Raw genomic sequence first — 25077 nt, forward strand, 5'->3', positions numbered from 1 at the left:
AGATAGCGTCCCCAGGTTAATTTTTTAAACTCCATTCTATTTAACCCAAACTTTTCATATTTGGAAGAATAAGACATCCTAAAAGCTAAAGAATTTTTCCAAATCATTCTAAACTGAAATGTACAGAATTCCATTAAGATAAGTTTTCAGGAGAATCAGTCATTTAATGCCTAATTTCTTGAAGAGTAGCTGCATATACTTGTGGTTTTATTAAAAAAAAAAAAAAAGGAAGCATCCAAATTGAAAGTATTCGGGATGTGGGGAAAAAAAGAACGTGACACAGACTCAAAGTGATCATCCCTAAGGTCTTTTCAATCCACTTCACCTGAGGGTGAAGAATTTTATTACCTGTAAAAAGCTTAGATAAGTGGAGAAGAGATTGCATAATTAGTCACAGAGTTAGCCGTATTTGGCTCAGAACGGTATTGTATGACTTTAACTTAACATTGCATTATGTCTCATAATTCTCTAAAATTCAGATTTTCAAATTTTCCGAACCCGATGGGATTCGAGGTGGATGAGGCTTGACAATCCTTTCACAGCAACATTGTTTGCTTAGCCTCTCGGAAAATACAGCTGAAATAGATTTTATGTACGATTCTGCATGTTTTCGTGTCTTTGTTACTTACGCTTTCTCCTGTGACAGTTGTTAGAGAATTAAACAAATTGGCCAATCCTTTTATTTTTAAATGATTATATTTTTGTATTCACTCGTTTTGTCAATTTACTTTTTCCAGGCGAAAAATCAACATTTAAAGGGCCCCCAAAACAAGCTAATGAAATTACTTGATTGTTTTTAGGAGACATTTACAAACTTTGCTCACTTTTTTTCTTTTTTGAGAGAGAAAATATCATAGGGAGGTAAAAACAACCAGCTCCACTCCCAACCCCTCCCCCCAAACCCCACAGGCTGTAGATAAACTTGCTCTAAGAATTAGTCTTATTTTTAACGCGTGGAAAATAGCAAAATTATCATGCCAACAGAAGGGATAAATACTATAATTCATAAATGCCTAATTATCAAAACAATGACATAGTCATGGTTAGATGCAACCTAGCAATCTTATATATGATGCCACTACATAGTGTATGATCATTCCTGTTATATATTACATTCGTTCCTCATCAAATTAAGCTGACGATGTATAAATGGCATTGTGAAATAAACATTTAATATCACAATAGGGTCATATTCCGCTACTGCACAACCACAGCATGCAAGTAACTATGCATTAGCTGTAAACAGTAAAGTGTCATTACCGTCCAGAAATCCAAAGAACATGATGAGTACATATATAGTACTAAACATCAATTATATTTAAATGACTTTCATATTGAAGAAAACTATATCGTATAAAGCAGCTTTGGATAGATTGGTCACTGCTCTCTACATATATTCTGTAGTCACCCTGAAGTTAAGAAACTGCAATTCCAAACAAGATCTGTTAATCTACTGAGTTCTAGTGAACCGCCCTCAAAATTAGGACACAAAAGATTCTATGCGCCAATGCGAAAACTGTTTTATATCATTTTTCCTTCCTGCCATAATTCAGATTTTTTTCTTTGAATCGTTAAGAATATGCTGAATGTGGGCAACAATGAACTTATTTCATTTCTTAAACTGGAGACTTTCTCTCATGACACCAGTGTGCTCATGTTGAAACAGGAAGACTGGAGATGCTCGCCAGCAAATGCTCTTCTCTGTATTCTAAGGGCAAAAGCTGGCAAGAAGGAACCTGGGTCATATTACGACTCGGAGGAGGTGTCACCTCTAAAGCACTTTTCATAATGTTTGTAAAAGGCAGATAAAATCTAGCAGCTAGGAGAGGAAGGCCAAAGGAAGATGATCTGTTCTCATAAAAATGCAGATGGATCATTAAGGTCTGATCCAATGATTCCTAGGCAATTAAAAAATCACCACATTAGAGCAGAAGCTTGCGCTCGGTAAAATAACTGTTTCAGCTCTTTTCCCAGGTGCGGTATTGAAGGCTGGTTTTGGGAGGAGAAAAAAATTGATTGCTGGACAGGCTTTTCCATGCTCTATCAGCTCTGATAATGAGTTAGGCAGTTGGCATGGATGACGGCAATGTCCTCGTCACTCGGAATTCTAATAACTCTCCTTTGAAGTTGCACCTACCATCCATCCGCATGGACGCGTTTCGGTCTGCATTCCAGTTGGGTGGAAAATAGTCACGTTTGCAAACTGAGTTTGAACGTCATGTGGTCCTGCGAAATATTTAAATACATTACCCACATCCTACTAAATCAAAATCTTGCTTTCACATTTACAGTGAGATAAAACAGCATCTAAAGCCATTGCAGTTTGTTCATTTCCTTGTTCATATACAAGTGAGTTGAGTTTGCTTATGAGGCAAAAACTGTACAATTCTCATCATTCAGGCATTATAAAATGTCTTTCTTTAAAGTCTTGGGATATAAACAGTTTGGTTTATACGAATTACATATTTTTCATCTGCATTAAGAAACAATATACATCTTTCTCTAGAGTACTTTAACGTTATCTATGATAAGCTTCAGCTAGTCGTAAAAACTGACTTTATCACCCGTGACCATGAATACTGTTACTTTTATAAAACTCATGAACACTCTTTGGCCACTTGGGTCATTGCCCATTTGAAGGGAAATGTATTTGGGACCTGGGACCATACAGAGATTGGCCTCCAAAAAAAAACTGAGGCCACAGACCAGCCTTAATGGAAGCCATTTACAAAGTCAAACATGACAGAACCTCTGGGAGTAGTTCCTGTTTCTCAGACACAAGTTCCTTGACGAGTTGAGAGGTGATGTTTTCGATTTCGGGCTCCGGAGGCCTTGTCTTTACTATCTGAAGGCTTCTGCTGTGAAATATCTATTAGGGCACTGGCAATTGCAAGGCCTGGGAGAAAAGGAAAAAAAGCATGTAAGTGTTTGGTTAGATGTTTCTGGGATGGCAACAGTGGTGGCTTAGCCTCCTGTTTTTATTGTTTTACATTCAGCAATCAAACATTTAGCTGTTAATTGGAAGTTATCAAGTAGATTATCCTTCACTTAAAATACCTTCCCTTAGACAAGGGAACGTCACACATGAAGAGCAAGGATCTAACAAAATTAACTGACTCTGACTTTGGACAATCAAATCAGTCTGTGACAAAACATCACAATCAGCTGTGGATATGACGCCAAACCTTAGTTTCTATGTTTGAACGCAAGTTGTTTCTGGATGTACCAGGAATTTTCAGTGTTACTGTTGTTGCATGTGTGTGTGTGTGTGTGTGTGTAAAACAAAAGTCAGTATATTAAGATTTTTTGAAAAAATTAGCAGTTTTAGGCTTACAGAAAAATTGAATCAATATTGATACATGATTATCAACCAAAGTCCATAGTTTACATCTGTGCCCACATTTTATATTGTATACAAAGTTCTGTGGGTTTTGATAAATGTTGTATATTCACCATAAAAATCATACAGAATAGTTTCACTGCCCTAAAAATCCCCTGTGCTTTACCAATTTATCCGTCCCCTTTCCCTCAGCCTCTGGTAATCACTGATCTTTTTAAATGTCTCTATAGTTTTGCCTTTTCCAGAATGTCATATAGTTGGAATCATACAGTATGTACCCTTTTCAGATTGTCTTATTTCACTTAGCCATATGCATTTAAGTTCATCACATCTCTTTTTGCTCAAAGCTCATTTCTTTTTATTGCTAAATAACCCTCCACCATATGAATGTACTACAGTTCGTTTAATCCATTCCCCTAACGGAGGACTTTTTTTTTTTTTTGCTTCAAATTTTTGGCAATTATGAATAAAGCTGCCATAAACATCCATGTGCAATTTTTTTTGTGTGGACATAAGTTTTCAATTAGCAAATACACAGGACTGCAATTGTTGGACCACATGGCAAGCCTATGTTTTAGCTTTGTAAGAAAATGCCAAACTATCCAAAGTGGCTGAGCCATTTTGTATTCCCACCAGCAACAATGGGAGTTCCTGCTGCTCCACATCTTTGCCAACATTTGGTGTTGTCAATCTTCTGGATTTTAGCCACTCCATAAGTATGTAGCTGTATTCTGTGGTTGTTTTAATTTGTAATTCCCAAATACTACATGGTGTTGAGCATCTTTTCATATACTTATCTGTCAAATGTACACCTTCTTTGGTGAATTATCCATATAGATCTTTTGCTCATTTAAAATTTTGTTTTCTCATCGTTGAGTTATAAAGAGATTTCTTTTACATTTTGGAAACGAATGCTTTATGCATTGAGCAAATATTTTCTCTCAGTCTGAAGCCTGTCTTTTCATTCTCTTAAATTGTTTTTAAGAAGTAAGAAAGTATCCCAGGGACAGAGCTGTGCTATGAACAAGCAGACGCGGAAGAAAGGCAACTTATAGAAAGTTAGCTGATAAATGTCTTAAATATCAGAAAATATCAGTATTATCAGTAGAATAACTACACAAAAGTGGATCCCTAACTATCATAAGTGATTAAAAGAATATTGTTTTGTTACATTATTCTGTCCATTGATTGACAGGAACATTTGGTAAGATGTTCAGGGACACAAAAGCCTTTCTTAAATTTATACAAACAATGGCTCAACCAGATCCCTTTGTTTATTACAGTTATACACGAATCATTTTAGTTTTCCTGTTGAGTCTCACTTTATTACTGAGTAAATAAAATGTGTCAAATCACCATGCTAAACCGTGAGACCAGACTGCTTGCTTATGAAGAGGTCACCAATTTCCCTTCCCCAGGGTCTTAGGAGACTTGACTCTGAATTGAGCTGAACCACTCCCTGAGCTCTCACAGATACCTTCTCAATGTTCTGCTTTTAGAGGAAAGCCTCACTTTTGGATCTTATCTTATGGGACGTGTCATTGAATTATTTTATTTCTGTGGGTCAATTTATTCTAGGTAAGCCTCAGATATAACCTGGCAAGAACAAAACCCCAGGGATTTACGAACAAATAGAAATGCCAGGAGAATGGATACCGTGAGAGGAAGGTCAACTAGCCTACTGCAGTGCTGTGGAAGTCAGAGGAGGACATGGTTCAAGGAGTCTGTAGAAAGTGCTAAAGGGGCCGGCAAGTGAAGCTTGCCACGGAGGCCTTTAGATTTCCTCGAGGAAGATTTTGGTGATCTTTGAGCCATTTCCATACTTAACTGAGGATGGATGTCTGACCTTTAAGCAGGGAATGGGGTGAGAGGGGATGTGGTCAACAGACCAGTCCCATATTCAAGTTTGTGGATGGAAAGAGGTAAGTCAGCTGGTATGTAGGAGAAGCAGCAGGGTCAGATGAAATATATGTGAATAATTACGATTATCTAAGTATACATATATTATTTTTTTAAAGGAAAAAGGAGTTTCAAGTACATTTGAAAACAGAAGAGAAGGTGTTTATGGAGAAGGAGAAATTAATGGTGTTAAGAGACAAAAGGGATTAAAAAGTTATGGTAATCACTGGTTGGACTGATAATCTTCCATATTTATCTTTAAAGGGTTTCTGTTAAATCGCCTACCCTTTCAGGATATTAAAAAATTATCCTGAATTTCTTAGAGATAATGCAAATTCAAAAGTTTAAAGTTTAAATAAAAATTGCTTTCTTGACCTCTGAACTCCTAAAGCAGCCAATGTAGATATTTTTCACGACTTATTCTGCTGTAAGAAATAATTATTGTGTTATTTCTTGGAGGGAAGTAGCTGAAGCACATTATTTTTAAAAAATCACAGACCATGGTTGTGCTAAGCGAAAATTCAGTTCAGGCAGAACTTAAGTTTCCACAGATCTCCTGGCATACTTCTGTCAAAATTTATAACCTTCTGTTATTTCATTCCTGGCACCATCTCACCCAGAGACAGCCAAAATATGACAACTAATATATGTTTCCTTTAATGTGGACAGAGACCACTTACACTAATTCCAGTGATCACAGCATCCAAGTATGAAATCATGTTATTCATTAAACTACTGCATGACCTCGTCCAAAGGAGCTCTGAAAAACACTTACTTTCCCACTTACATGTGGCTGCAAACCACATGTTGTTTTCCTTACAGAAGATACAGTGCCAAGAGGTAAGTAAACAGTTTAAGTAGCCAAAACAGAAAATTCTACGCTAATCCTAAACTGTCACTGTATCTTTGTATTTCAGGCTATGTGAATGTGAAGTCTGGGTTTACTAATCATTTGTAAGCTTGGAAACACATTCAGTTAAAAATCATAAATCATAAGCCATATTTCAGTCCTTTATTTAAACATAAAATTGCAAATCGTGCTATTTTTGACAGCTTTCTGTCCTTTCATATGAAAATGGAACAATCAACTGCATTTTCAGATTCTGCATAAGTGGTAATTACGTACATGGGAAACCTTGCATTCCTCCAGGCAGTGATACCTGAGTGTCCACCATGTGTACTCATAGAGGGGGCTCAAGGGGCTACTTGCCCAGATCTTATCTTCTTGATGGGCCAAATGATGCTTTCATTCAAATTTAAGCTTGAGTCCTTCACTGGACCACAGTTTGTGGCACACCATGAATTTTTCTCCATTATAAATCCCATAATTTAATTACAAATAGCACACTAATAATAACTGCATGTGTGTGTACCATAAGTGTCAAATTGTTAAGTGTGTTTTTATTCCTATGCTTGCATTTCTTCATATTTTAAACACTGATAAAGGAAATTAAAGATATAGAAAGGATATCCCACGCTCTTGGATTGTAAAAATTAATATTGTTAAAATGCCATGCTATTGAAAGCAATCTACAGATTTAATGTGATCCCTATCAAATTACCCATGACATTTTTCACAGAAATAGAACAAATAATCATAAAATTTATATGGAATCACAAAAGACCCAGAATTGCCAAAGCAATACTGAAGAAAAAGAACAAAGCTGGAGACATAACCCTCCCAGACTTCAGACAATACCACAAAGCTACAGTAATTAAAACAGCATCATACTGGCACACAAAGAGCCATGTGGATCAATGGATCAGAATAGAGAGCCCCAAAATAAACTCACACACCTACGGTCAATCTTCGACAAAGGAGGCAAGAATATAAAATGGATAAAAGTCAGTCTCTTTGGCAAAGTGTGCTGGGAAGGCTGGACGGCCACATGTAAATCAATGAAGTTAGAACACTCCTTCACACCATACACAAAAGTAAACTCTAAATGGCTTAAAGACTTAAACGTGAGATGGGACACCATAGATCTGCTGGAAGAGAACGTAGACAAAACATTCTCTGACATAAATCACAGCAATGCTCTCCTAGGTCAGTCTACCCAGGCAATAGAAATAAAAGCAAAAATAAACAAATGGGATCTAATTAAACTTATAAGCTTTTGCACAGCAACAGAAACTATAAACAAAATGAAAAGACAACCTATGGAATGGGAGAAGATACTTGCAGACATGCAGCGGATAAGGGCTTAATTTCCAGAATATACGAACAATTACCCCTGTAACAATAATCCCCAAATAAGCAGAACTTGATTAATAACTGATAGCTTCTCCGGTTTTTGTCCCTGCTTCCAACTTAGGACCAAGCAGGGAAAGGTAAATATGCATACCTTTCACATAACCAAACACGTGGGATGCTCTGCCTCTAGTTAGCCTGCCTCCAGGTCTCCAGCTGTCTGATGCCAACAGCCTCCAATGAGCTATACTTGAAGACTTCTCTTTTCCCCACTATAAAATGTTCCCACACATTGGCCTGTCTCTGCCAAAATGCAAACAAGCAATGGTGGATGACTCCCCTGCTATAGCAAGTTTGAAATTTGATGGGTCTTGCTTTATTTCCACACTGGCAACGAAGACATAAAGGTAGCTTGAGTTCTCTCCTGGATTTTTAAACAGTTTATACATGGATAAGATAAAAACAACCTTAGAAATAAGTTCTCCGTATCACCCTTTGGAGCAAATGCTTTCTCCTGCTCTAGGTTTCCCTGGGAATTTTTCCCTGGCGAGGTTTTCTGGTGATGATCCCACATTCCCTGCGCGGTAGGAGGAAGTGCTTCCTCCCAGTAGGAGGCTGCGCAGTGGCACATGCCCCGCGTGCTGTGAGTTCCATTAAAATCGGGTCACTCCAGAAGATCATTTTTCAAAACGTCACACAAATCATCCGATGAAATCCACTTATTGTGTTCTCTAGGCCTAGCATAGTTCCTTGTTATCAAAGCAATACAATTAACTTGGGGAACAATTCATTATTTTAGACTGGTGGTCTAAAGGAATTTCATTTACCATGTCAAGATGATACACAGACGCTGCAGGCTGGCAAAATTTACATCAAAATATGCCAGCAGATTCAATAAAAATGCTGGGGTTTAAATATTTATTATAAGTTTTACCTTTTTGCACTTTTAGTTCTTAAATACCAGACACTCTGACATTTAGATCATTTAAATATGAATTATAAACCTCATAAGAAAGAAAGTGCCATCTTCTGTTTCCTACTCCATTTTCCACGGCCTCTTGGAGTCTGGAACTGGCTCTTGCTACTGCGGAAAATCACCAGGGGCTGCTCTGGTTCCCCCAGGGCAGGGCGAGCTGTGACGAATGCAGACTCCTTTGGGACCCTGAAGATTTCTTTCAGAACGTGGGCACAGTTTACTAGTCACTGGTTTGGATGCCAAGAGCTACCACAGGTATTTAGTAAATAAGTAGAAGATGCACCCAAAACAGACTTTTACCCAGAACCTTGCATAAAAACAGTATTTTCTCCCTAAGTTTAACAACTTTGTTACTCAATAAACATGTGCAGACATGCCCTAAAGAGAAAACAATGGAAATGAGTAAGGGCTAAATATTTAAATGGCAAATGTATCTTTCTAAACCACTAAATTTGCAATGAAAGCCACCAAGGAGAAACATCAAGAATTTAGTTATCTTTAGTAAAACTCTAGTTTGTCCTAATGGAATTGAAATGGTATTAGTAGACTCCAGCAGTAACAATCTAATCATAAAATTACTGATGTGTGTGTGTGTGTGTGTGTGTTACCATTACACAGAACAATTAATAAGTACAGTAATAAAATACTGCACATCAAATGAAATTGCCTTGGAAAGAACATTCTCACTTTATATACAAACATAGCACTTCCATTTTATATTTGAACAAAGCCTCAGAAAAGTCATTCATTTTGAAATGCTCTCCTCCCAAGTCTGTGTAAGAGCAGGCACCACTATATATTTTAATTTTCCAAGAAAACAGCTTCATTAGACGTGAAAGGTTAATTGCAGGTTTAAGTGGAGCTCAGGGAACGGTTCAGGGTCTGTAGTGAATTGCACAGCCTGCTTCAGGAAGACTTGAATGAGAGCTGTAAACTGTTTGCCCTGCTGAAATGTTTTACTACCTCATTTACTATCTGTCTTCTTTTACGGCTTGTATTTGTAGTTCTTCTAAACCTTTAATGGCTACAGTTTTATTTCACTGTAATCAGATTTAAATGGAAATACCATGCTGGGATGTTTAAATGTTTTCCCTCTGTATACGGCTACATACTACAGATGAGGGTCTTGGCTATCCTTCACATGATTAAGAAAGTGACTTTGGGGAAACTCTGATGTCACACAGACTCTAACTATTGTGCAGACTTCATTTAACATTCAGTGGGGCCACCCTTGCCAATTCACAACTAGGGCTGGATGCATAATTAGAAAATATGCATTTCCATTATAACTTATCTGTGAAGGCCAGCACAACTGAAGTCATTATTAGGCAAAACTCCAAAGGTTACACTGTTGAACAAAAATGGAAATACTTCATGTGCTGAAGACACTGGAATGACAAATGGACTAGTCATAGTTGTCTGAGAGTTTCAAGAAATGTTTCCTTTCCCCTACTAAAAACCAATGACAACTACAGATGTCAATGTTCAAATACAGATGATAATTCTATTCTGGTTATAAAATTTTGTTTGGCCTTTAACACATAATAATATTTTAAAATTTCATTTAAAGACAAGCTGTAAAAGTTCTATAAAAGTAATCCTACTCCAGCACCACAGCGCTGAGCCCTGCCTATTTGATGAGAACTGTTCCCTCATTGGCTAGAGTGAGCTGAGTGAACCTGGGCCATTACTGTCTCAAGGCATTGTTTAAGGGAAATCCGCATGTTTTTTTAACAGGTAAAGCTTCTTTTAGATCTTATCAATTCTAATTTTAATTACACACTGGGAAATTTTATTGATCCATTTCAAATAGTTTAAGATTCTTTTTTTTATAAAAATAGCAATATTTTATTTTCCACTAGGTAGAGACATTGTATTTTAGCATTTCTAGTAGTAACATGTCATTGTTTGCTTTAAATTAAATGAGATTATATGTGAAAGTATTTTATGAACTACGGAGTATTACATAAATTAAGTTAATAATTTCAATAATATAATAATAAGTTACTACCATTAGTAATAAGGAATCGCAATCAAATTACAAATGTCTGGAAAATTCCAGCGTCCTAAGCATCAAAAAATTGTTTAAAGAGCAAATCGCTTCATTCAACTGTTATTTCTTGAGTGCGTACTATATGCCAGGCATTGCTCTGGCCCCTAAGGGTTAAGCAGTGAATAAGAGAGACGAAATGTAAAAGTTTCTGTGCCCTATGGTGCTTACGTTATAATGGATCAAGCTCAAGTACTGTTTTGACCAAGGTGCTGTGAGGACTGAATGTAAAGGGCTTAGAGAAGAGTCTGGCACATAAAGGCTCAAAAATGCCAATCATCACCATCACCACCACCATCATCACCAACAACAAGTGAGAAGTTTGAGGTCAAAGAGGAAGCAGATAAAACATTGGGCACTCAAGATCTGGCCTCTATCCTAATTTAGCAGTATTCATTCATTCATTCAATAATTTATTCAAAAATCAGAATGGCTCTCACGTGGAATACCTAAGAACGGACAAAATTTGATAGAAAGATGGACTCAAAGACTCACAGACAGTATCATTTCAGAGCATCACTGTCAGTGAGGTGAGACTGTGTTCAGATCTCAAGCCAGAATTACTCTGATGCCTTGGATAGTAAAACTGAGAACCTGCTCATGAAGGGATGGATGAATAGTGTGTGTTGCCTGCTCATTAAGGAAGGTAAAAATAATTGAAAGAGGCAATGGCAAAATAGTTGAATGGCAATACTCAACAGAGAAAACATCGCATTAATATTGCTTGTACTATTAGAGATACCACTAATAATTAACTTTCATCCATTTTTTAGAGTTTAAAAATGCTTTTATATTAATTATCTAGGTTGTTCCTCAAGACCGTTCTGTTGAAGTGGGTCAGGAAGCTATTTTTGTCCTTGCTTTGCAGATGGTTAAAATGAGGCAACAAGTGATTCAACAACTCTTTGAGGCTCACACAGCTGGTGGCAGCGGTGGGACCCGCACCCAGGACTCTAGATCTTTGACTTGCACTCTGTTCACTTTATAGTCATTAGAAGGAAACTGCTGCTTTAGTACAAATGACTAACACATGATTTTGAATCAAAGAAAAGCAAAAATTGGTAGGGATGTAAAATCAGCTATGGTCAGAGGCATTGGTTAGTGCTGATGGTAATAAAAACAATAATAATAACACCAACAACTAATCTGTTCGCATTGATATGATACGCCAGGCGTTGCCCTGAGCACTCTATGTGAATTATTTTATCCACTTACGCAGACGGAAGTGGATGACAATACAGGTTAGACCCATAAATATGTACTGAGGGTATACTGCAGGTAGTATGGTTGAGGATGATTATTGTCAGAGTAATTACCAAAGAGCAACAAGCTAGGACAATGATTCAACAGCTAACAATCACACAGAGACAAATGCCACGGAGTAGGCACAAGGCAAGGGAGAAAGAAAGCTCCAGGTGAGATCTGGGAGGTGGGTGTGGAGGTTGAAGATTCCCAGGGGACATGACCTCTAAGCCAAGGACTGAAAGATGAGAAGGAACTGGTCAGATGAAAAACACTGGTATGACGAGTGTGGTATGTTCTGAGTAAAGGGAAGTAGAAATCCAACAGCATGGAGTGAAAGGGTATTTGGGAAACTTCAAGACACTTGCTATGGGTGGGACACAGGTGTGAATGGAAGAATGGCGAGAGAGAAGACAAGACAGTTAAGCAGAAGAGGGTCCACCAAATGACCTCAGGTTCTGAAACAGGAAACAGATTTTAATCTGTAGCCGGAAGGAGCCAGGGAATGATTGTTAGGAGTGGAGAGGCATAACCAGATTTTTAGTTCAAAGAGACTTCTCTAGTGGTAGCACTGGCTCACTTGGAGTGCTGGGTGAGGCTACAATTATTAAAGCCAGGTAAGAAAGTGACAATAAGGAGAGAGAAAAGGGATGAACAGGACAGATATTTAGGAGAGATTAATATGGGAAATTAACAATAGGGTGGAGTCTAGAAAGACGCCCAGCTTTCCGGTGTGGGTGGCTGGGTGCATACAAATGCTATTTACTTCTATATGAAGGAGGGTACATGGAAGGTGGTGGATCATTTGTTCAGTTATAGACTTACTGAGTTTGAAGACCTGTGGGACATCATAGTGGAGACGTCTAGTTGGATATGCAGGTGTGAAGCCTGGGAATAAGTCTAGCCCAGAGAGGCAGATTTGGGGGTTATTTGCATGGATTGAATCTGAAGACTTTCAATTGTATGGATGGAGAATGCTAGCTGTTACAATACTTAAAGCCTGCAATCTCAGTGGCTTAAGAAAATAGAGGTTTATTTTTCCCTATATAAAGTCCAAGGTGTGGGCATCCTGACTGGTGTCAGGATGTGTGTGAGGGAAGAGGAAGGAGCGTAGCACCTACTCTGCATAGTTACTTAGGAACCCAGACAGATGATGCTTCTGCCATCTTCAGTCTGGGGTTTCCATGGTTACTTTGAGCATTGACATCTAAGTGGCAGGTGGGAGATGAGAGGGTGAAAAAGGTACAACCCTTTCTAAACCACCTTGGACCAGAAAATCTCATAATACTTTAGTTCCAGGCCAACAGCAGGTACTGCTTTCCCAGGAACAGTTCTCCACCAGGGGAGGGAAGGAGAAATCTTGGGTGGAGAGCCAGCAGTCTCTGCCACTGGAGGGGATAAGCCTGGTAGAAGGAGAGCAGGGAGGAGAGAAGGACCAAGAAGAAGACTGGTTATGGAGGAGGAGAGCCCATGAGAAGACAAGAACACCCAGAGAGGGAGAAGACAGGCAGGACTGAGATGGTCCACTGACTCTGTAAGACTAGTCAGTGGCTAGTGATGTCCCGTGGATCCTGTTTCTGGTTGCAACAAATAGCCCCCAAATTCCATGACAACTGTAAGCCAGCTGAGTTTGTGGCTTCCAAGCTTCTCTTGATTTGAAATTCAGAATGTCCCTTGAGAGATTTCTCTTGGAAGGAAGTTGGAGTAGGTCGCTGCTAAGGTCACTTCTGGCTCTAAGAATTTATAACTGCAGCTGCCTTTCTTCCGCAGGCCAGCAGCCGGGACCCTGATATCACTGCTGGCCTCCTCTCTGACACATGCGGTTTTGCCACAAGCATCACTGTGAAGTTAGGGGACTGGCTGGTTTCGAGAATGTCCTTGCTAGAAACATGCAATTGTTTTTGCTAGTTAGGGACTTGTGAAGGAATGGACATGCTTCTACCCGAGCGAGAACCACACTGGTAATACCAGGAGTGGGTCATACTTACTGTCAGGTGTGGTTCCTATGATGCCAGTGTCACTGGTACAGAGACTGGCTCTCAGTCTCGTATCAGAAGCAGAGACTGGACAGAGCCAAAGACCAGGCTGGGACTTGATCTCACGTCCAGCAGTCTGTGAACAACCTAATAGATTTTTTTTTAAGTTTAGTTTTCTAATTCTTTACATTATGATAAAATTTGTCTTTTAACTCTGCCTATCTCTCACGCTGGGAGCAGCTTGAAAGTAGAGATTATGTTTTTATTCACCTTTATATCTCAATCTATGATGGGTGGTCAATAAATATTACTTGAATGAGAATTCATTGATGAATAAAAGGCTGTGTGCTGCTAAGGAAGCGAATTCTGGTTAGAATTAGATTACAAGACTCCCTGTTGCAGGCTGGCCGCTGCCTCGTGTTTCTCTAATCCTGGTACTCAGTTGCAGAGAAGTTCCTGAGCGGAGGGTGGGAATCACACGAGGCAGAGGAGGGACCAGCACAGCACCAGCGGGGCTCTCGTTGACGTGGTGTCCAAGCAGGTGACCCAGGGGAGAGCTTCCCGTGGGAAGCCGCTGTGCTCCAAAAATGCCCCGCCCCTTCCTAAGGCCTGGGCGTGCTCAGCTCAGAGAGTGAGAGCCACACGAGTGCTAGTGAGCGTCTGGCTCAGTGCCTTGGTCCACCCCGTCTCTAAACAGGTTTTAATATGTGTGGCTGTGTGTACAACATTGATGAGAAACTGAAACAGCTGCCGCACTTGATGGCATCAATGCCTTAGCGATTTAACTCTCCCCGGATGTCTTTGGAGAGACTTTCAGTATTTTAAATCAACACTGGCAGTCCAGCCATAAGATCCTCCTCAGTGCCTGGGTGGACTACTTCTCAAAAGAAAAAAAAAAAAAAAAAAATCAGTTCACCTTTCATGTTCTGAGATCTCTCTGGAAATTGTGCAGTTAGAACCAACGCACAGAAAAAAAAAGTTTTTTTTTTTTAAAGAAACTAGATAACAATTTTAAATCAGGGTTAAACACTGTTGGGTGATGCGAATCATTGCTTTCCGAAGCATTAGCATGAGTCTAGGAGACAGGTACGAGGCTTATATCCTCTACACAGATACACTGCATTGAATATTAAAAGACAAGCTATCAACGGAAAAAGTGAATTTTAGTATTGTCCAAGGTGATGTTTCTGCTACTCTAAGTTCATAGTAGTCAACATTTTTAAAGAAATTTCAACATTAAAAGAAGTTGGAAACAGCAACTATCCCTGCAAAGGCAAAATACTGTTTTAACAAACTCCGATGGTAAAGCAAATTTATGCCTTCTATATGAAACTCTCAGATCATGGCAAAAATGGGAGAGGAAAAAAAAAACAGATAAAATTATGCAAATCCTCACTTCTAGTCATTTAGATAAAATGGATGAGAAAAATGCTATACAGAATCATGATTTTTCCATTAATATTATTATGAATTACTTAGACCTTACCAACAGTTATTACAGATAACTGAATGGCCAAAGGCATTTTAACAAAAACAGATGGGTCTGTAGCCAAATTGATCCTTGATAAATCTCTTTTGCTGAAGGAAAAGGCAGTATGGCTGGACAGGGTATTTCTCAAAACAGACTTCAAACCATTTCTCTGATGTTTGCTGAGTGAGCCAGGACTATCTGGGGAGATAGTACACATTCTCTCCAGTAATTCAAAACAGGGACTTCAGGGAAGGAGTTTGTTTAAATGACCTCCTTTAATCTAACAGAGGATAGTATAAAAGAAACCTTCATTCTCTGAAGCAGTTTTGAGACTCTGACTGAGCATGTCCCATAAATGCTGACCCTTCTGAGTCAAAAAAGTATCAGTTTGCCTCACTTTGCCTTTGGGAGCAATAAAAGTGGCCTCTGAGCTACTGTAAATGCAGAAGTGTCACAAAGAGTCAGCACTAGTGGAAACCTTTCAAACTCTACGGGCAGGTAAATCACAGAGGGAGCAGATTTCAGAGCGTCCGGAACTTTCTGATGTTGTATCCAGGGGGGTAAACATTGCCCTGCATTCCCTCCAAGTTATCTCCAGACGCAAAGAGAATTCCCACACATTGTTCCACAAGCCCCGGCTACCGTTTCCTAAGTGATTTGCCAAGCATATCTATAGAAGGGACATCTTGCTATCCAGAGAGTCCTCATAGGTGGCGAGGAAATGGGTCAGGGATGGATGGCGACAGAAATTCTTATTAGCATGTGTATCCACTGGAGAGAGAATCAGAATGTCATTTGTGGGGAGAGATGGAAGACTTTGTCCTCTTTTTCAGGCATATTCACTTTGGATACTGTCTACCTACTTTCAGTAAGTGCCTTAGTTGGCAGAAAGATGAAAAAAAACTTGCTTTCAGGTCAATAAAGGAAATCTCGTATGATCAATGGCTGATTAGAGCAGGATCTTCTAAGCAGGAGGCTCTGGGCTGCATTCTGTAAAGGGTTTTCAAATTAGTCTTACTCTGAGGTCTGGGCAAAGGGCCAGTTCACCACCCAGCTGCCGCTGACTTTCAGCCCAATGGTCAATGAGTTCCCATAATTAGAGGAAAAGTTAAAAAAAAAATAAGGAAAAGAAACTCACATTTTAGGGGCATTAAATCTAAGAAAGTAGAGAAGTATAGCAGAAGTAGGGTACTATCAGGTTTTTAAAAGTACATATATTTGGTCAGAGTTGGTTTCATAGTCATTACTCCAAACTCTCACTTATTAAAGTTGGAGAAATGCAGATTATAATTTTTATTTGCCAAAGTATTTATGACTTGCTCTAAAACAATGCGAAAGGGGATTATGAAAGGACAAACCATAACTGGCTTATTTATAATTGACTAAGTATGTTGAGTCTTCCCTGCCTTTTTGCCCTTTTTTTTTTTTTTTTTTTGGTAAAAAACTACCTTTTTAAAAGCATTTTTGACAAGCTGGAATCATAATATCAGAACAAAAGCAAGTCCTCTATGAGTAACTGCAGATTTTACTTAATTATATATCATTCTCATCTCATCTTCTAGAGTTACAAATAGTCAACCAGTTGTTTTTATTTCTTTGGTCAAGTACTAATTGAGAAAAGAGAATAGAGAAGTAAGTAAACTGGTCCTGAGCCAGTGAGCCACAGTGCCAAAGGGCTACCCATTGTTTCTAGAGAGCTAGAATAATCTGCAAAGGATGGAAAGTCAGCACACAAAAAAGCAGAGCCATTGCTCACGGCTTAGATGTCTACGGTCTGTCAGCATTGCTCTTACTTGCATGTTTAGAGCACTTTTTGAAGGGGACTGTAAACAACGTTATTTGTGAAAAATGTTGGGGGAGCTGCCTGAGACAAAAAATATGACTGTCTTTGTAAAAAACTACTTGTTTGGCCAGAACTGACCCAGCTGAATCAATAGCTAAACCAATTATATTCAAAATTTAATGTTAATTCAAATAAAAACAATTGAATTGTAGGTGACTGAATTGCCTGGCTGTTGGAACTGGTCAGGCAGTATCTAGTTACGGTGCCCTTTGTGTACGACCAGATCATGTTCTGAAGTTTATGATCCAACATGAAGAGTTGTTACACTTCTATTCCGAACCTGGCCTTTATTTACACGCGTAATTGAACATGGCAGAAGCAACCAACAAAGGGGCAAACGTCTAAGAGACTCTAGAATTACTGTGGGACGAAACCGATTATTTAGTAACTTTAAATCAGTAAATTTAAATTTGGGGAAAAGCCTGTTTAGAAGGAAATAGGGCACAGGATGCCACATACAGATAATTTAAAAATGTGGAGCATTGGCATTAAAATGTGAATTTGCACGTAGCTTATCAACAATCACCACCATCCCCTTAGACCAGGTACATGAAGAAATACTTCCGAAACTTCCTGAAATGACCAGTACTTTAGTAAGCAAGAATCTACAGCACAATCTATGAAAAAACTTTAGGAACCATCCCACCAAACTGCAAGAGCTGCTTCCGTCCCTGGTTATTTAACCTTTCTCAAACATTTACACTGGATTGATATTTGAAAAGAATGGTGAACTGAAAAGAGAAAACATGTATTTTTACATACAAAAGCAGCCTGTTCAACTTGCCATCTTTAACATATTGACGTGTTTTGTTCTAGTATTACTCAAAATTAGCTTTGAGATAAAAGTTCACATTAATTATCCCATAATGTAGTCTAATCACCACTGACATTTTGAAAGAAGACGTTAAGGCAGCCAGGAGAAACTAAAAAGTGGGTGAACGTATTACCTATGCTCATCACAGGAAGCCTAGAGTGTTTCTCCATGAGTTCATTTTTTCTTACATTAAAACCCTGGAGGCAAGACAAACTAATTGGACCCTCTGCCCTATTCAAGCATGGGCTCCCTCATCCTTGGCACTTCTCTGGTTCTTAGATGATGAGACAAAAAAGATTTTGGATGCATTTCAGTTTTAATTTCATCGTTTTATCGATTTTTATGACTTAAAGTAGGACATAAAAATAAGATAGGATGTGTCAACAATTTCCCTTTCTCATTTTAAATGATTAGCTCTAGAATTAAGTGAAGATTAAATCTAAGCTGGCACTACCCTTTGAATTTAGTGAATATTGCAGTCTTTAATATTAAAAAAGGATACTTTTATTATTAAATAAAAAAATCATAAATCCCAGTTCAAAATATGTCTGATCAAACTTGGCATCTTCAAATTTTTCCTTTTCTAAATTGTAAGCATAAATGAGCTCCTATAGTTTAGGTTTATTTAGTCATTATAAAAAGTTGAAATTTCTCCTTGTTGAAGTGAGTGAAAACCAAGCACAAATGCAGTTATAATAAAAATGTAAAAAAAACTGATTGTGATTATCTCATGTTCTTTAGGATAAATATTTTACAAAATAGGATTTGTGGGACAGTTACGTCAGTGAGCTTGGAAATGCCTCATTTCTTACAATCCTACTGAAATGAATTTAATAATCTTAAAGGTATGAGAGAAGTAAGCTCACAGGACACAGTTCTAAAATGGTTCATAAAATCTTATCCTGCCAAGAAAGATGCTCTCTACACATAAAAACACATACATATATGTGTGGAGTGTTAAAGTCCTAAGAAGCAAAAAGTTCAAAATATTCTATTAAATTTATACTGGTTCCCTTTGTACTATTAACATGAACAGAAGCAAAATACTCCCTATGTGAAAAAGAAAAAAAAATTATTTCTGGTTTTGATGAGAATATTCAAACAAGGAAAACGGTAAGACGGTGATCATCAAAAACTGAATCTGGGGCCCTTGGTTTGAGATAACTAACTAATCAATAGACAGTTCTCAGGGACACACAGGACCAGACATTTATTAAGGAACTTTTTAGAGTTTCATACAAGGCAATTAATACAGGCTTCACTATAGAAAATTATGTTTTAATGACTTTCTGTTCAAGTTACATGAATTTTATGTAAGGAAAAGCTTATAAAGTCTTAAGATTTTTCTTTCCACCCAAGTTATTAAAATTTGTATTTGAATATAGTTCCTTTCATTAACATTAAATCAGTTAACTCTAATTTATGAAAAAGGACTGTTAAATTTTACCACAATAGTTTGCACAGCTTTAATTTGCATTCATGAGAAAAAAAAACCCACAATAAATTAATTTGCTACTTGGAGAGAATTTGACAAATGCATTAATCATGAAGAAACCAAACTCAGTTTTTGTTACTCTTTCTCACAAAGGCAGATGTAAGATAAGAGAGTACTGATTTAACATTCTTTAAGCAAAATGAGGTGTAATGATAATAATGGAGATATTCATAGAACCAGAGAATTTTAGAGCTGGAAGGAATCTTAGAAATTCCCTGGTTTAACAAATGGAGGAAGAACAATTCAGTCTCCCAAAGTGTCCGCGGAGCGGAGCCGTGAAGAGGGAGTGCTCCCATTTTCTCCACTGGAAACCACCATAGAGGTTAGAATTATTCAAGGGCTGACTAATTTGGCTTTTAAATGACTTTTGTTCCTCCTGAACCATGTTACTTCTTGTCTCTAAGATTTTTGAAAGTGTAGTCTGAGCTCAGAGATGGTGCTGAATCATAACATGAAATATATCCTGCAGAATTTAGATTTTTAAAAAATAGCATGAAGACAGCACTAAAACTGTTTCCGACATCTACACTGTGCACTGATGCTCTTGGCAAGTCAATGACATACTGTCAAATACATTTACGAGTTTGTATCACTGTGAAAAGGTTTGTATAAAGAAACACTCAACAGCACTATATTGTATTGCAAATGTTTCTCTAATTTTGCTATTTGTCTTTTTACTGTTTTATTTTATTTTTTTCTCTTAGCATCAAATTTTTGTTTCCTGATGTAGTTCACGTCGCGCATCATCTTTATGGTTCATGCCTATGTTTACATGCTGCTTAGAAACGCCTCCAATGCTTAGACCATCACAAGGTATTCCTCTGTTGTCTTCCATTGCTTTTTTAAATCTAAATTTTGGTATTTTGAAAAAAATACAAAAGTTACTGAAAGCAACAGTAAATGGAATATTCTTAGCAAATGTTCAAACATTTAAGATCGCTTTAAAATTAAATGTAATTATATTTTTGATCCACTACACACACACACACACACACACACACACACACACATACACGCACACACACATTAATTACTGAGTTGCATGAAGATGTTGATGTAATAATTTAAATCTTGGGACCATTTCATTAGAGCCACTTCACCATCATTAGAAACATTTCAGTCACTACTTAAATCAAAACATTTAAGTAAAAGCTTTGGACAAGAAAATATTCTAAGTGTCTATAGAACAATCTTAAAGAACTGAAAAGCTTTTTGTGATTCACACATTATGTTGAATCATGGAAATAATTCACAGTCTCCCTTTACAGTGGGGCAAAGAAACATTGATATTTTAAGGAAAAGAGGAAAATAACCCATATGCCCACTTACTATGCAAGGGTTGGATTTTCCTGGTGCTAAAGATTCTAAATTACTTTTACTCCATTGGGTCTTTGTTTCTGTAGAAATATATGCAATTTCTTCTCTAAGCCTACAACTATTTTCTCTATATGTTACTCTTTATATTAAAGAGCTTGCCTCACTTCTTATTAGTTTTTAAAATTTAAAATCTGCTCCTGTAATACCATGTATGTCAGCATGACAAGGGGTCGTTTTCTGCTAGAGATAATCTTCCTGACTTTTGAAAAAGAGTATTATCTTGGATACTTAGTTATATATGTAAAAAGGGTAATGTTACTTTATTTTAAAGTGTACTTAATTTTGACAGGCTATTTATCTTCAGGAAATTTTAACGATATTCAATTCTAGCTAAATGATTACAGACAAACCACTCTCTGTTCTGTTTTCTTTAGTAAAACCTACAAATCCCAGGTGACAAACTGTCATTTTTCTCTAAAAGATAAGAATTAGAGGAAAAATATTCTCCCAGGTTCTGGCAATGCTAAACTGCCTATGTATGTACACACACTTCAGGAAAATAAATCTTGGCATCAAAATATTTGGTGAGCACGTGGGATGAGTTCAGAGAAGTTTCAGGCCCTGGTCCAACACCCTCCCCTCTACAGCCCCGGGGGACAAGGTTGGTGGCAGCCTCGCTGCCACCTAAGCAAACCTCAGCTCTCCTACTCAGTGTGAGTCAAAGTCACCGAGGCAGGGAGCCGACCGACGTTGTTTAAGAAACACATACACTCATAGCTTTGAAACACAGAAAGTTTTCGTTAACCCTGAATTCTCCACAGTGTTCAGTTAACCTATTTTTATTTTCTATTTGAAAATGCAGAGTTGTAAAAAGGTTACTAAATTTAATTTCATTTCAAAATGAAGGGGATTCACCAATATTTTCTACTGATACACTTTTTAGAAAATCAGCGACTGCATAAGGTGAGGTTTGTTCACGTTATGTTTCTTCTGGTGTTGATAACTGGGTGCACTTGTGGCACCTGCTACATTGCTGTTCCCAGCACCTGAGCAGTCCCCTGCGGACTCAGACCCTGACAAGAACACCTGAAGGTGGATAGTAAATGAGGAACATATTCTCCAGCCGCAGCACAGGACCAAGTGGAAACATGGCGGCAGGAGATATAAAAGAATGAAAGAACCTAACATTGAAGGATGTTGTAGCTTGAGCCTTTTACCTCATCCTTTGTTTAAAAGAGGTGCTAATTTCTACAGTTTTCTTTTTTATCTTTTAATATATATTAGTTCATATATAAACTTTTGAGAAAAAAATCCTGCACAGCTATCCCCATATCCTTTAGACTATATGCAAATGTTTTTTTTCTCTTCCATTTGTCATTTATTTTTCCTCTGCCACTTTTTAAAACACTCCCTTTAGTTCCCAGCCTCCTGTACTTCCAAAAGCAGGTGGGGTGCTGGCTGGTATTTGACATTCTTGATTAAATAATTGCATCATCTAAACCATCTTCTAGTTTTCAGGGACCTCCTTTTGTGAAACTACAGAAAAATCTACTGAAATTTCTCTAACGCTCTCATCTTCTGTGAGCAACTTAGACTGTCACATTATTTGATACTGTGAAACTTAGAGGAAATTTCAGATGGTTTCAATAACCATTCCTATTATTGTGCTATTCTTAACTTCTCATTTTGGTTCACAGACAATTTATATTTAAATATCTTCTATATATACATCAGTTATAGGAAGAAGTACTGATAGTTTGATAGTTCTTAACATCTTCATTTTTCTCTTAAATATTTTTTTTTGGCAATTTTAGTACCAATATCTATAAAGTATTGAGTTTCTATGACTTCACTTTATATATACTGACTGGGAAGAGCTCCCTCTTTTACTAATGTTTCCATCTAAGGTTATGAAGGTGATTTTTTAAAAAAGCATAATGGAAATGAATCCAGAGTTTGGTTAATAATGCAAGGTCACTTTAAAGGACAGGTTAAATCCATTCCATGCCCTCTGGGGCTGCTCTGCCCCTTTGAACAGTTTCCCTAGAGCATCTCTAGCAGAAGAGTCTCATGTACGATCTGGCTCTGTGGGTTCTTGTGACCCCTCAAGACTCTGGGTGTCTGTAATGCAGATAAACACTCAGATTACTCCCCAGCAGGGGATAGCTGAGTCTCAGAATTACCATCTTAATATTACCCCCTCTTGCCCATAATCTGGCTTTTGCCATTTCTTTGAAGGTGCTTATGACAACTTTGGCTGTTGCTGGTCTGAGTTCCATGAGTAGCAGTGTTGCTGCCTGAGATGACGAAGAAACATATTTTAGCACACCTCCACACGCCTGCTAGAGTCAGAATGCGGTTCTGTCCACTGATGAGCACAGAGGAGAGATCAGAGGACAGGATGCCTCAGAACACACCAACTCTCAACACTGACATCCAAATCATCACTGACACTGTCCTCGTGAGAGGGGGGATGTGGATGGCAGGGGGTCCATGGTGCCTGGGAAGAAATGTAGATCCCCAATTCGCTGTATTTCACTATAGCTTTTGCATAGCATTTTGTATGGCACGGGTGACAGTTATTCTCTGCATCAGAAATACAACTGAAAATGTTATTTCATATTGGAGGAAAACAGAGACCCCTTAGCTTGCTAATAATCTTAATGTGTTACTTTCAAGCTCTCAACTGACTGAAGCTCTCTCTTTACTCTTAAGCTAAATGGGTTTCTCTGTTACTAGTTTTAAGCACATGTATTGTTAAGTTTCAGAATCGAGCCTGGCACGCCGCCTAGCACGCCTGGAAGGAACGAGCACACTGATTCGCCCGTTACAGAATGGATCAAACCATGCGCTGTTACTTACCATGATGCATCTCATTGTTCTCCACCCCCGATGGGCCAGGCACTATCCTGAACGCTTTAAAACATTAACTCTAACCCTCCCAAAAACCTGCAAGGTAGTTGTTATTACCTTATTTTATGGATGAGAAAACTTAATCCTAAAAGAGGTAAAAAGTTACTAATTCAAAGCAAATGGTAGAACCAGGATTTGAATCCAGATCTGTCTGTCACTCTGCCTCTCCGTACATCAGCAATGATTGAGAGCAATGAGTCTCAATATATAATGCTTGCGTACGGCTCTATTATAAGTGGTCAGATACTTTCACCTATCTGTAGAATCACCACGAATTCTTCAGGTACAAATGCAGATTGTTCCCAGCGTTGACCCAATATATGAGGAGAACCATTTCCCCTGAGGTGGTTTTGAGTAGCTCTAGAAAGGTTATAAGCAGAAAAAAGGTATAATCTGCTATCAACTTACATAGTGGTTCTATTTCTGGAAAAATTCAGTATACATGAAAACCATTTAAAATTGAGTTTAATGTAAAACAAGCTCTTAGTTCAGACAATTCAGAACAGTTTTTGTTTTTAGCTTCATGAATGCCCAGCAGCACACTCTGAACTGGTAGTGCGTTATGGTGTGGCACTGTTCGCCAGGGCATCCCGGATCCCCGCGCCCTGCTCCTAACTGCCTTTACAGTGGCCCCAGTCATTACAGGGATCCAGAATGTCTTACAAGTTTCTGAAAAAACTTCTGGGGGCGATACTGCCCCTATGGAGAATCACTGTTGTCATGTGTCCTTTGGGTAAGATGTGACAAAGAGCAATGGTGAACCAAGGCTTATTCCCCTTTTCAAGGCCTATCAAAAAACGAAGAATTCTCACCTGATTCTTTGTATGGCTTTTGTTGCTTCAAGATAACACATATTAGGTATCATTAATATAACAACTGACCCCCAAAGATAGATGCTTAAAATAACACGTATTTATGAATCTCACAGTTTCTGTGAGTCAAATTTTGGGAGCAGCTTAGCTGAGTGGTTCTGGCTCAAGGCCTCTCATGAGGCTGCAACTAAGACGTTGGCCGTGGCTACAGTCATCTGAGGGCTGGACTGGGATTAGAGGAGCCACTTCGAAGCTCAGTCTTGAGGCTATCAGCGAGTTCCTTCCTGGCTGCTGACCAGAGGCCTCAGTTCCCCACCACAGGGGCCTCTCCATAGCCAGTGTCCTCACGACCCAGCGGCTGGTTTTCTCAGAACGACTGATCCAAGAGAGAGAATGAGAAGCTAAAATGCCTTTTATAATCCAGCATCAAAAGTTGCACCCTGTAACCTTTGCTTTATTCCATTTGTTAGAAGGGACCACTGAGTCCAGCCTGTACCCAAGAGCAGAAGAATTAGGCTCCATCTTTTGAAAGGAGGAGCATCAAAGAATTTGTGGACATATTTTAAAACCACCACAGTCATCACAGGCTGTCCCTGTCTGGAATACAAAAAGACCTAGAGAATCAACAGGATTTTCACAAATCTAATATAACTCAGGCATGGAGAACTGGGAAATAGTGTGAGAAAAATCGCTGTTGATGGGTCTAGGTTTTGAGATGAGTTAGGAAGGGTGGGACTG

General features: G+C 38.3%; 1 protein-coding gene across 2 annotated transcripts in view; it reads right to left on the bottom strand.

The window, feature by feature from the left end:
• Positions 1–306: 306 nt before the first annotated feature.
• Positions 307–25077, bottom strand: part of ATRNL1 (attractin like 1) — a 631157-nt gene continuing 606386 nt past the window's right edge. Inside the window, exons 29-30 of one of the 2 annotated variants that reach the window (XM_074373561.1) lie at positions 2750–2896; positions 307–2226 (exon numbers count right to left, since the gene is read on the bottom strand). In XM_074373561.1, coding sequence (XP_074229662.1) covers positions 2772–2896 — 125 coding nt within the window. In that variant the 3' untranslated portion in view covers positions 307–2226; positions 2750–2771. Of the gene's footprint in view, positions 2897–25077 lie in introns of both variants that reach the window. The other variant, XM_010969913.3, reaches the window with a different exon arrangement.

Source organism: Camelus bactrianus, chromosome 11 (genome assembly GCF_048773025.1).
Source record: "Camelus bactrianus isolate YW-2024 breed Bactrian camel chromosome 11, ASM4877302v1, whole genome shotgun sequence".
Taxonomy (NCBI): Eukaryota; Metazoa; Chordata; class Mammalia; order Artiodactyla; family Camelidae; genus Camelus; species Camelus bactrianus.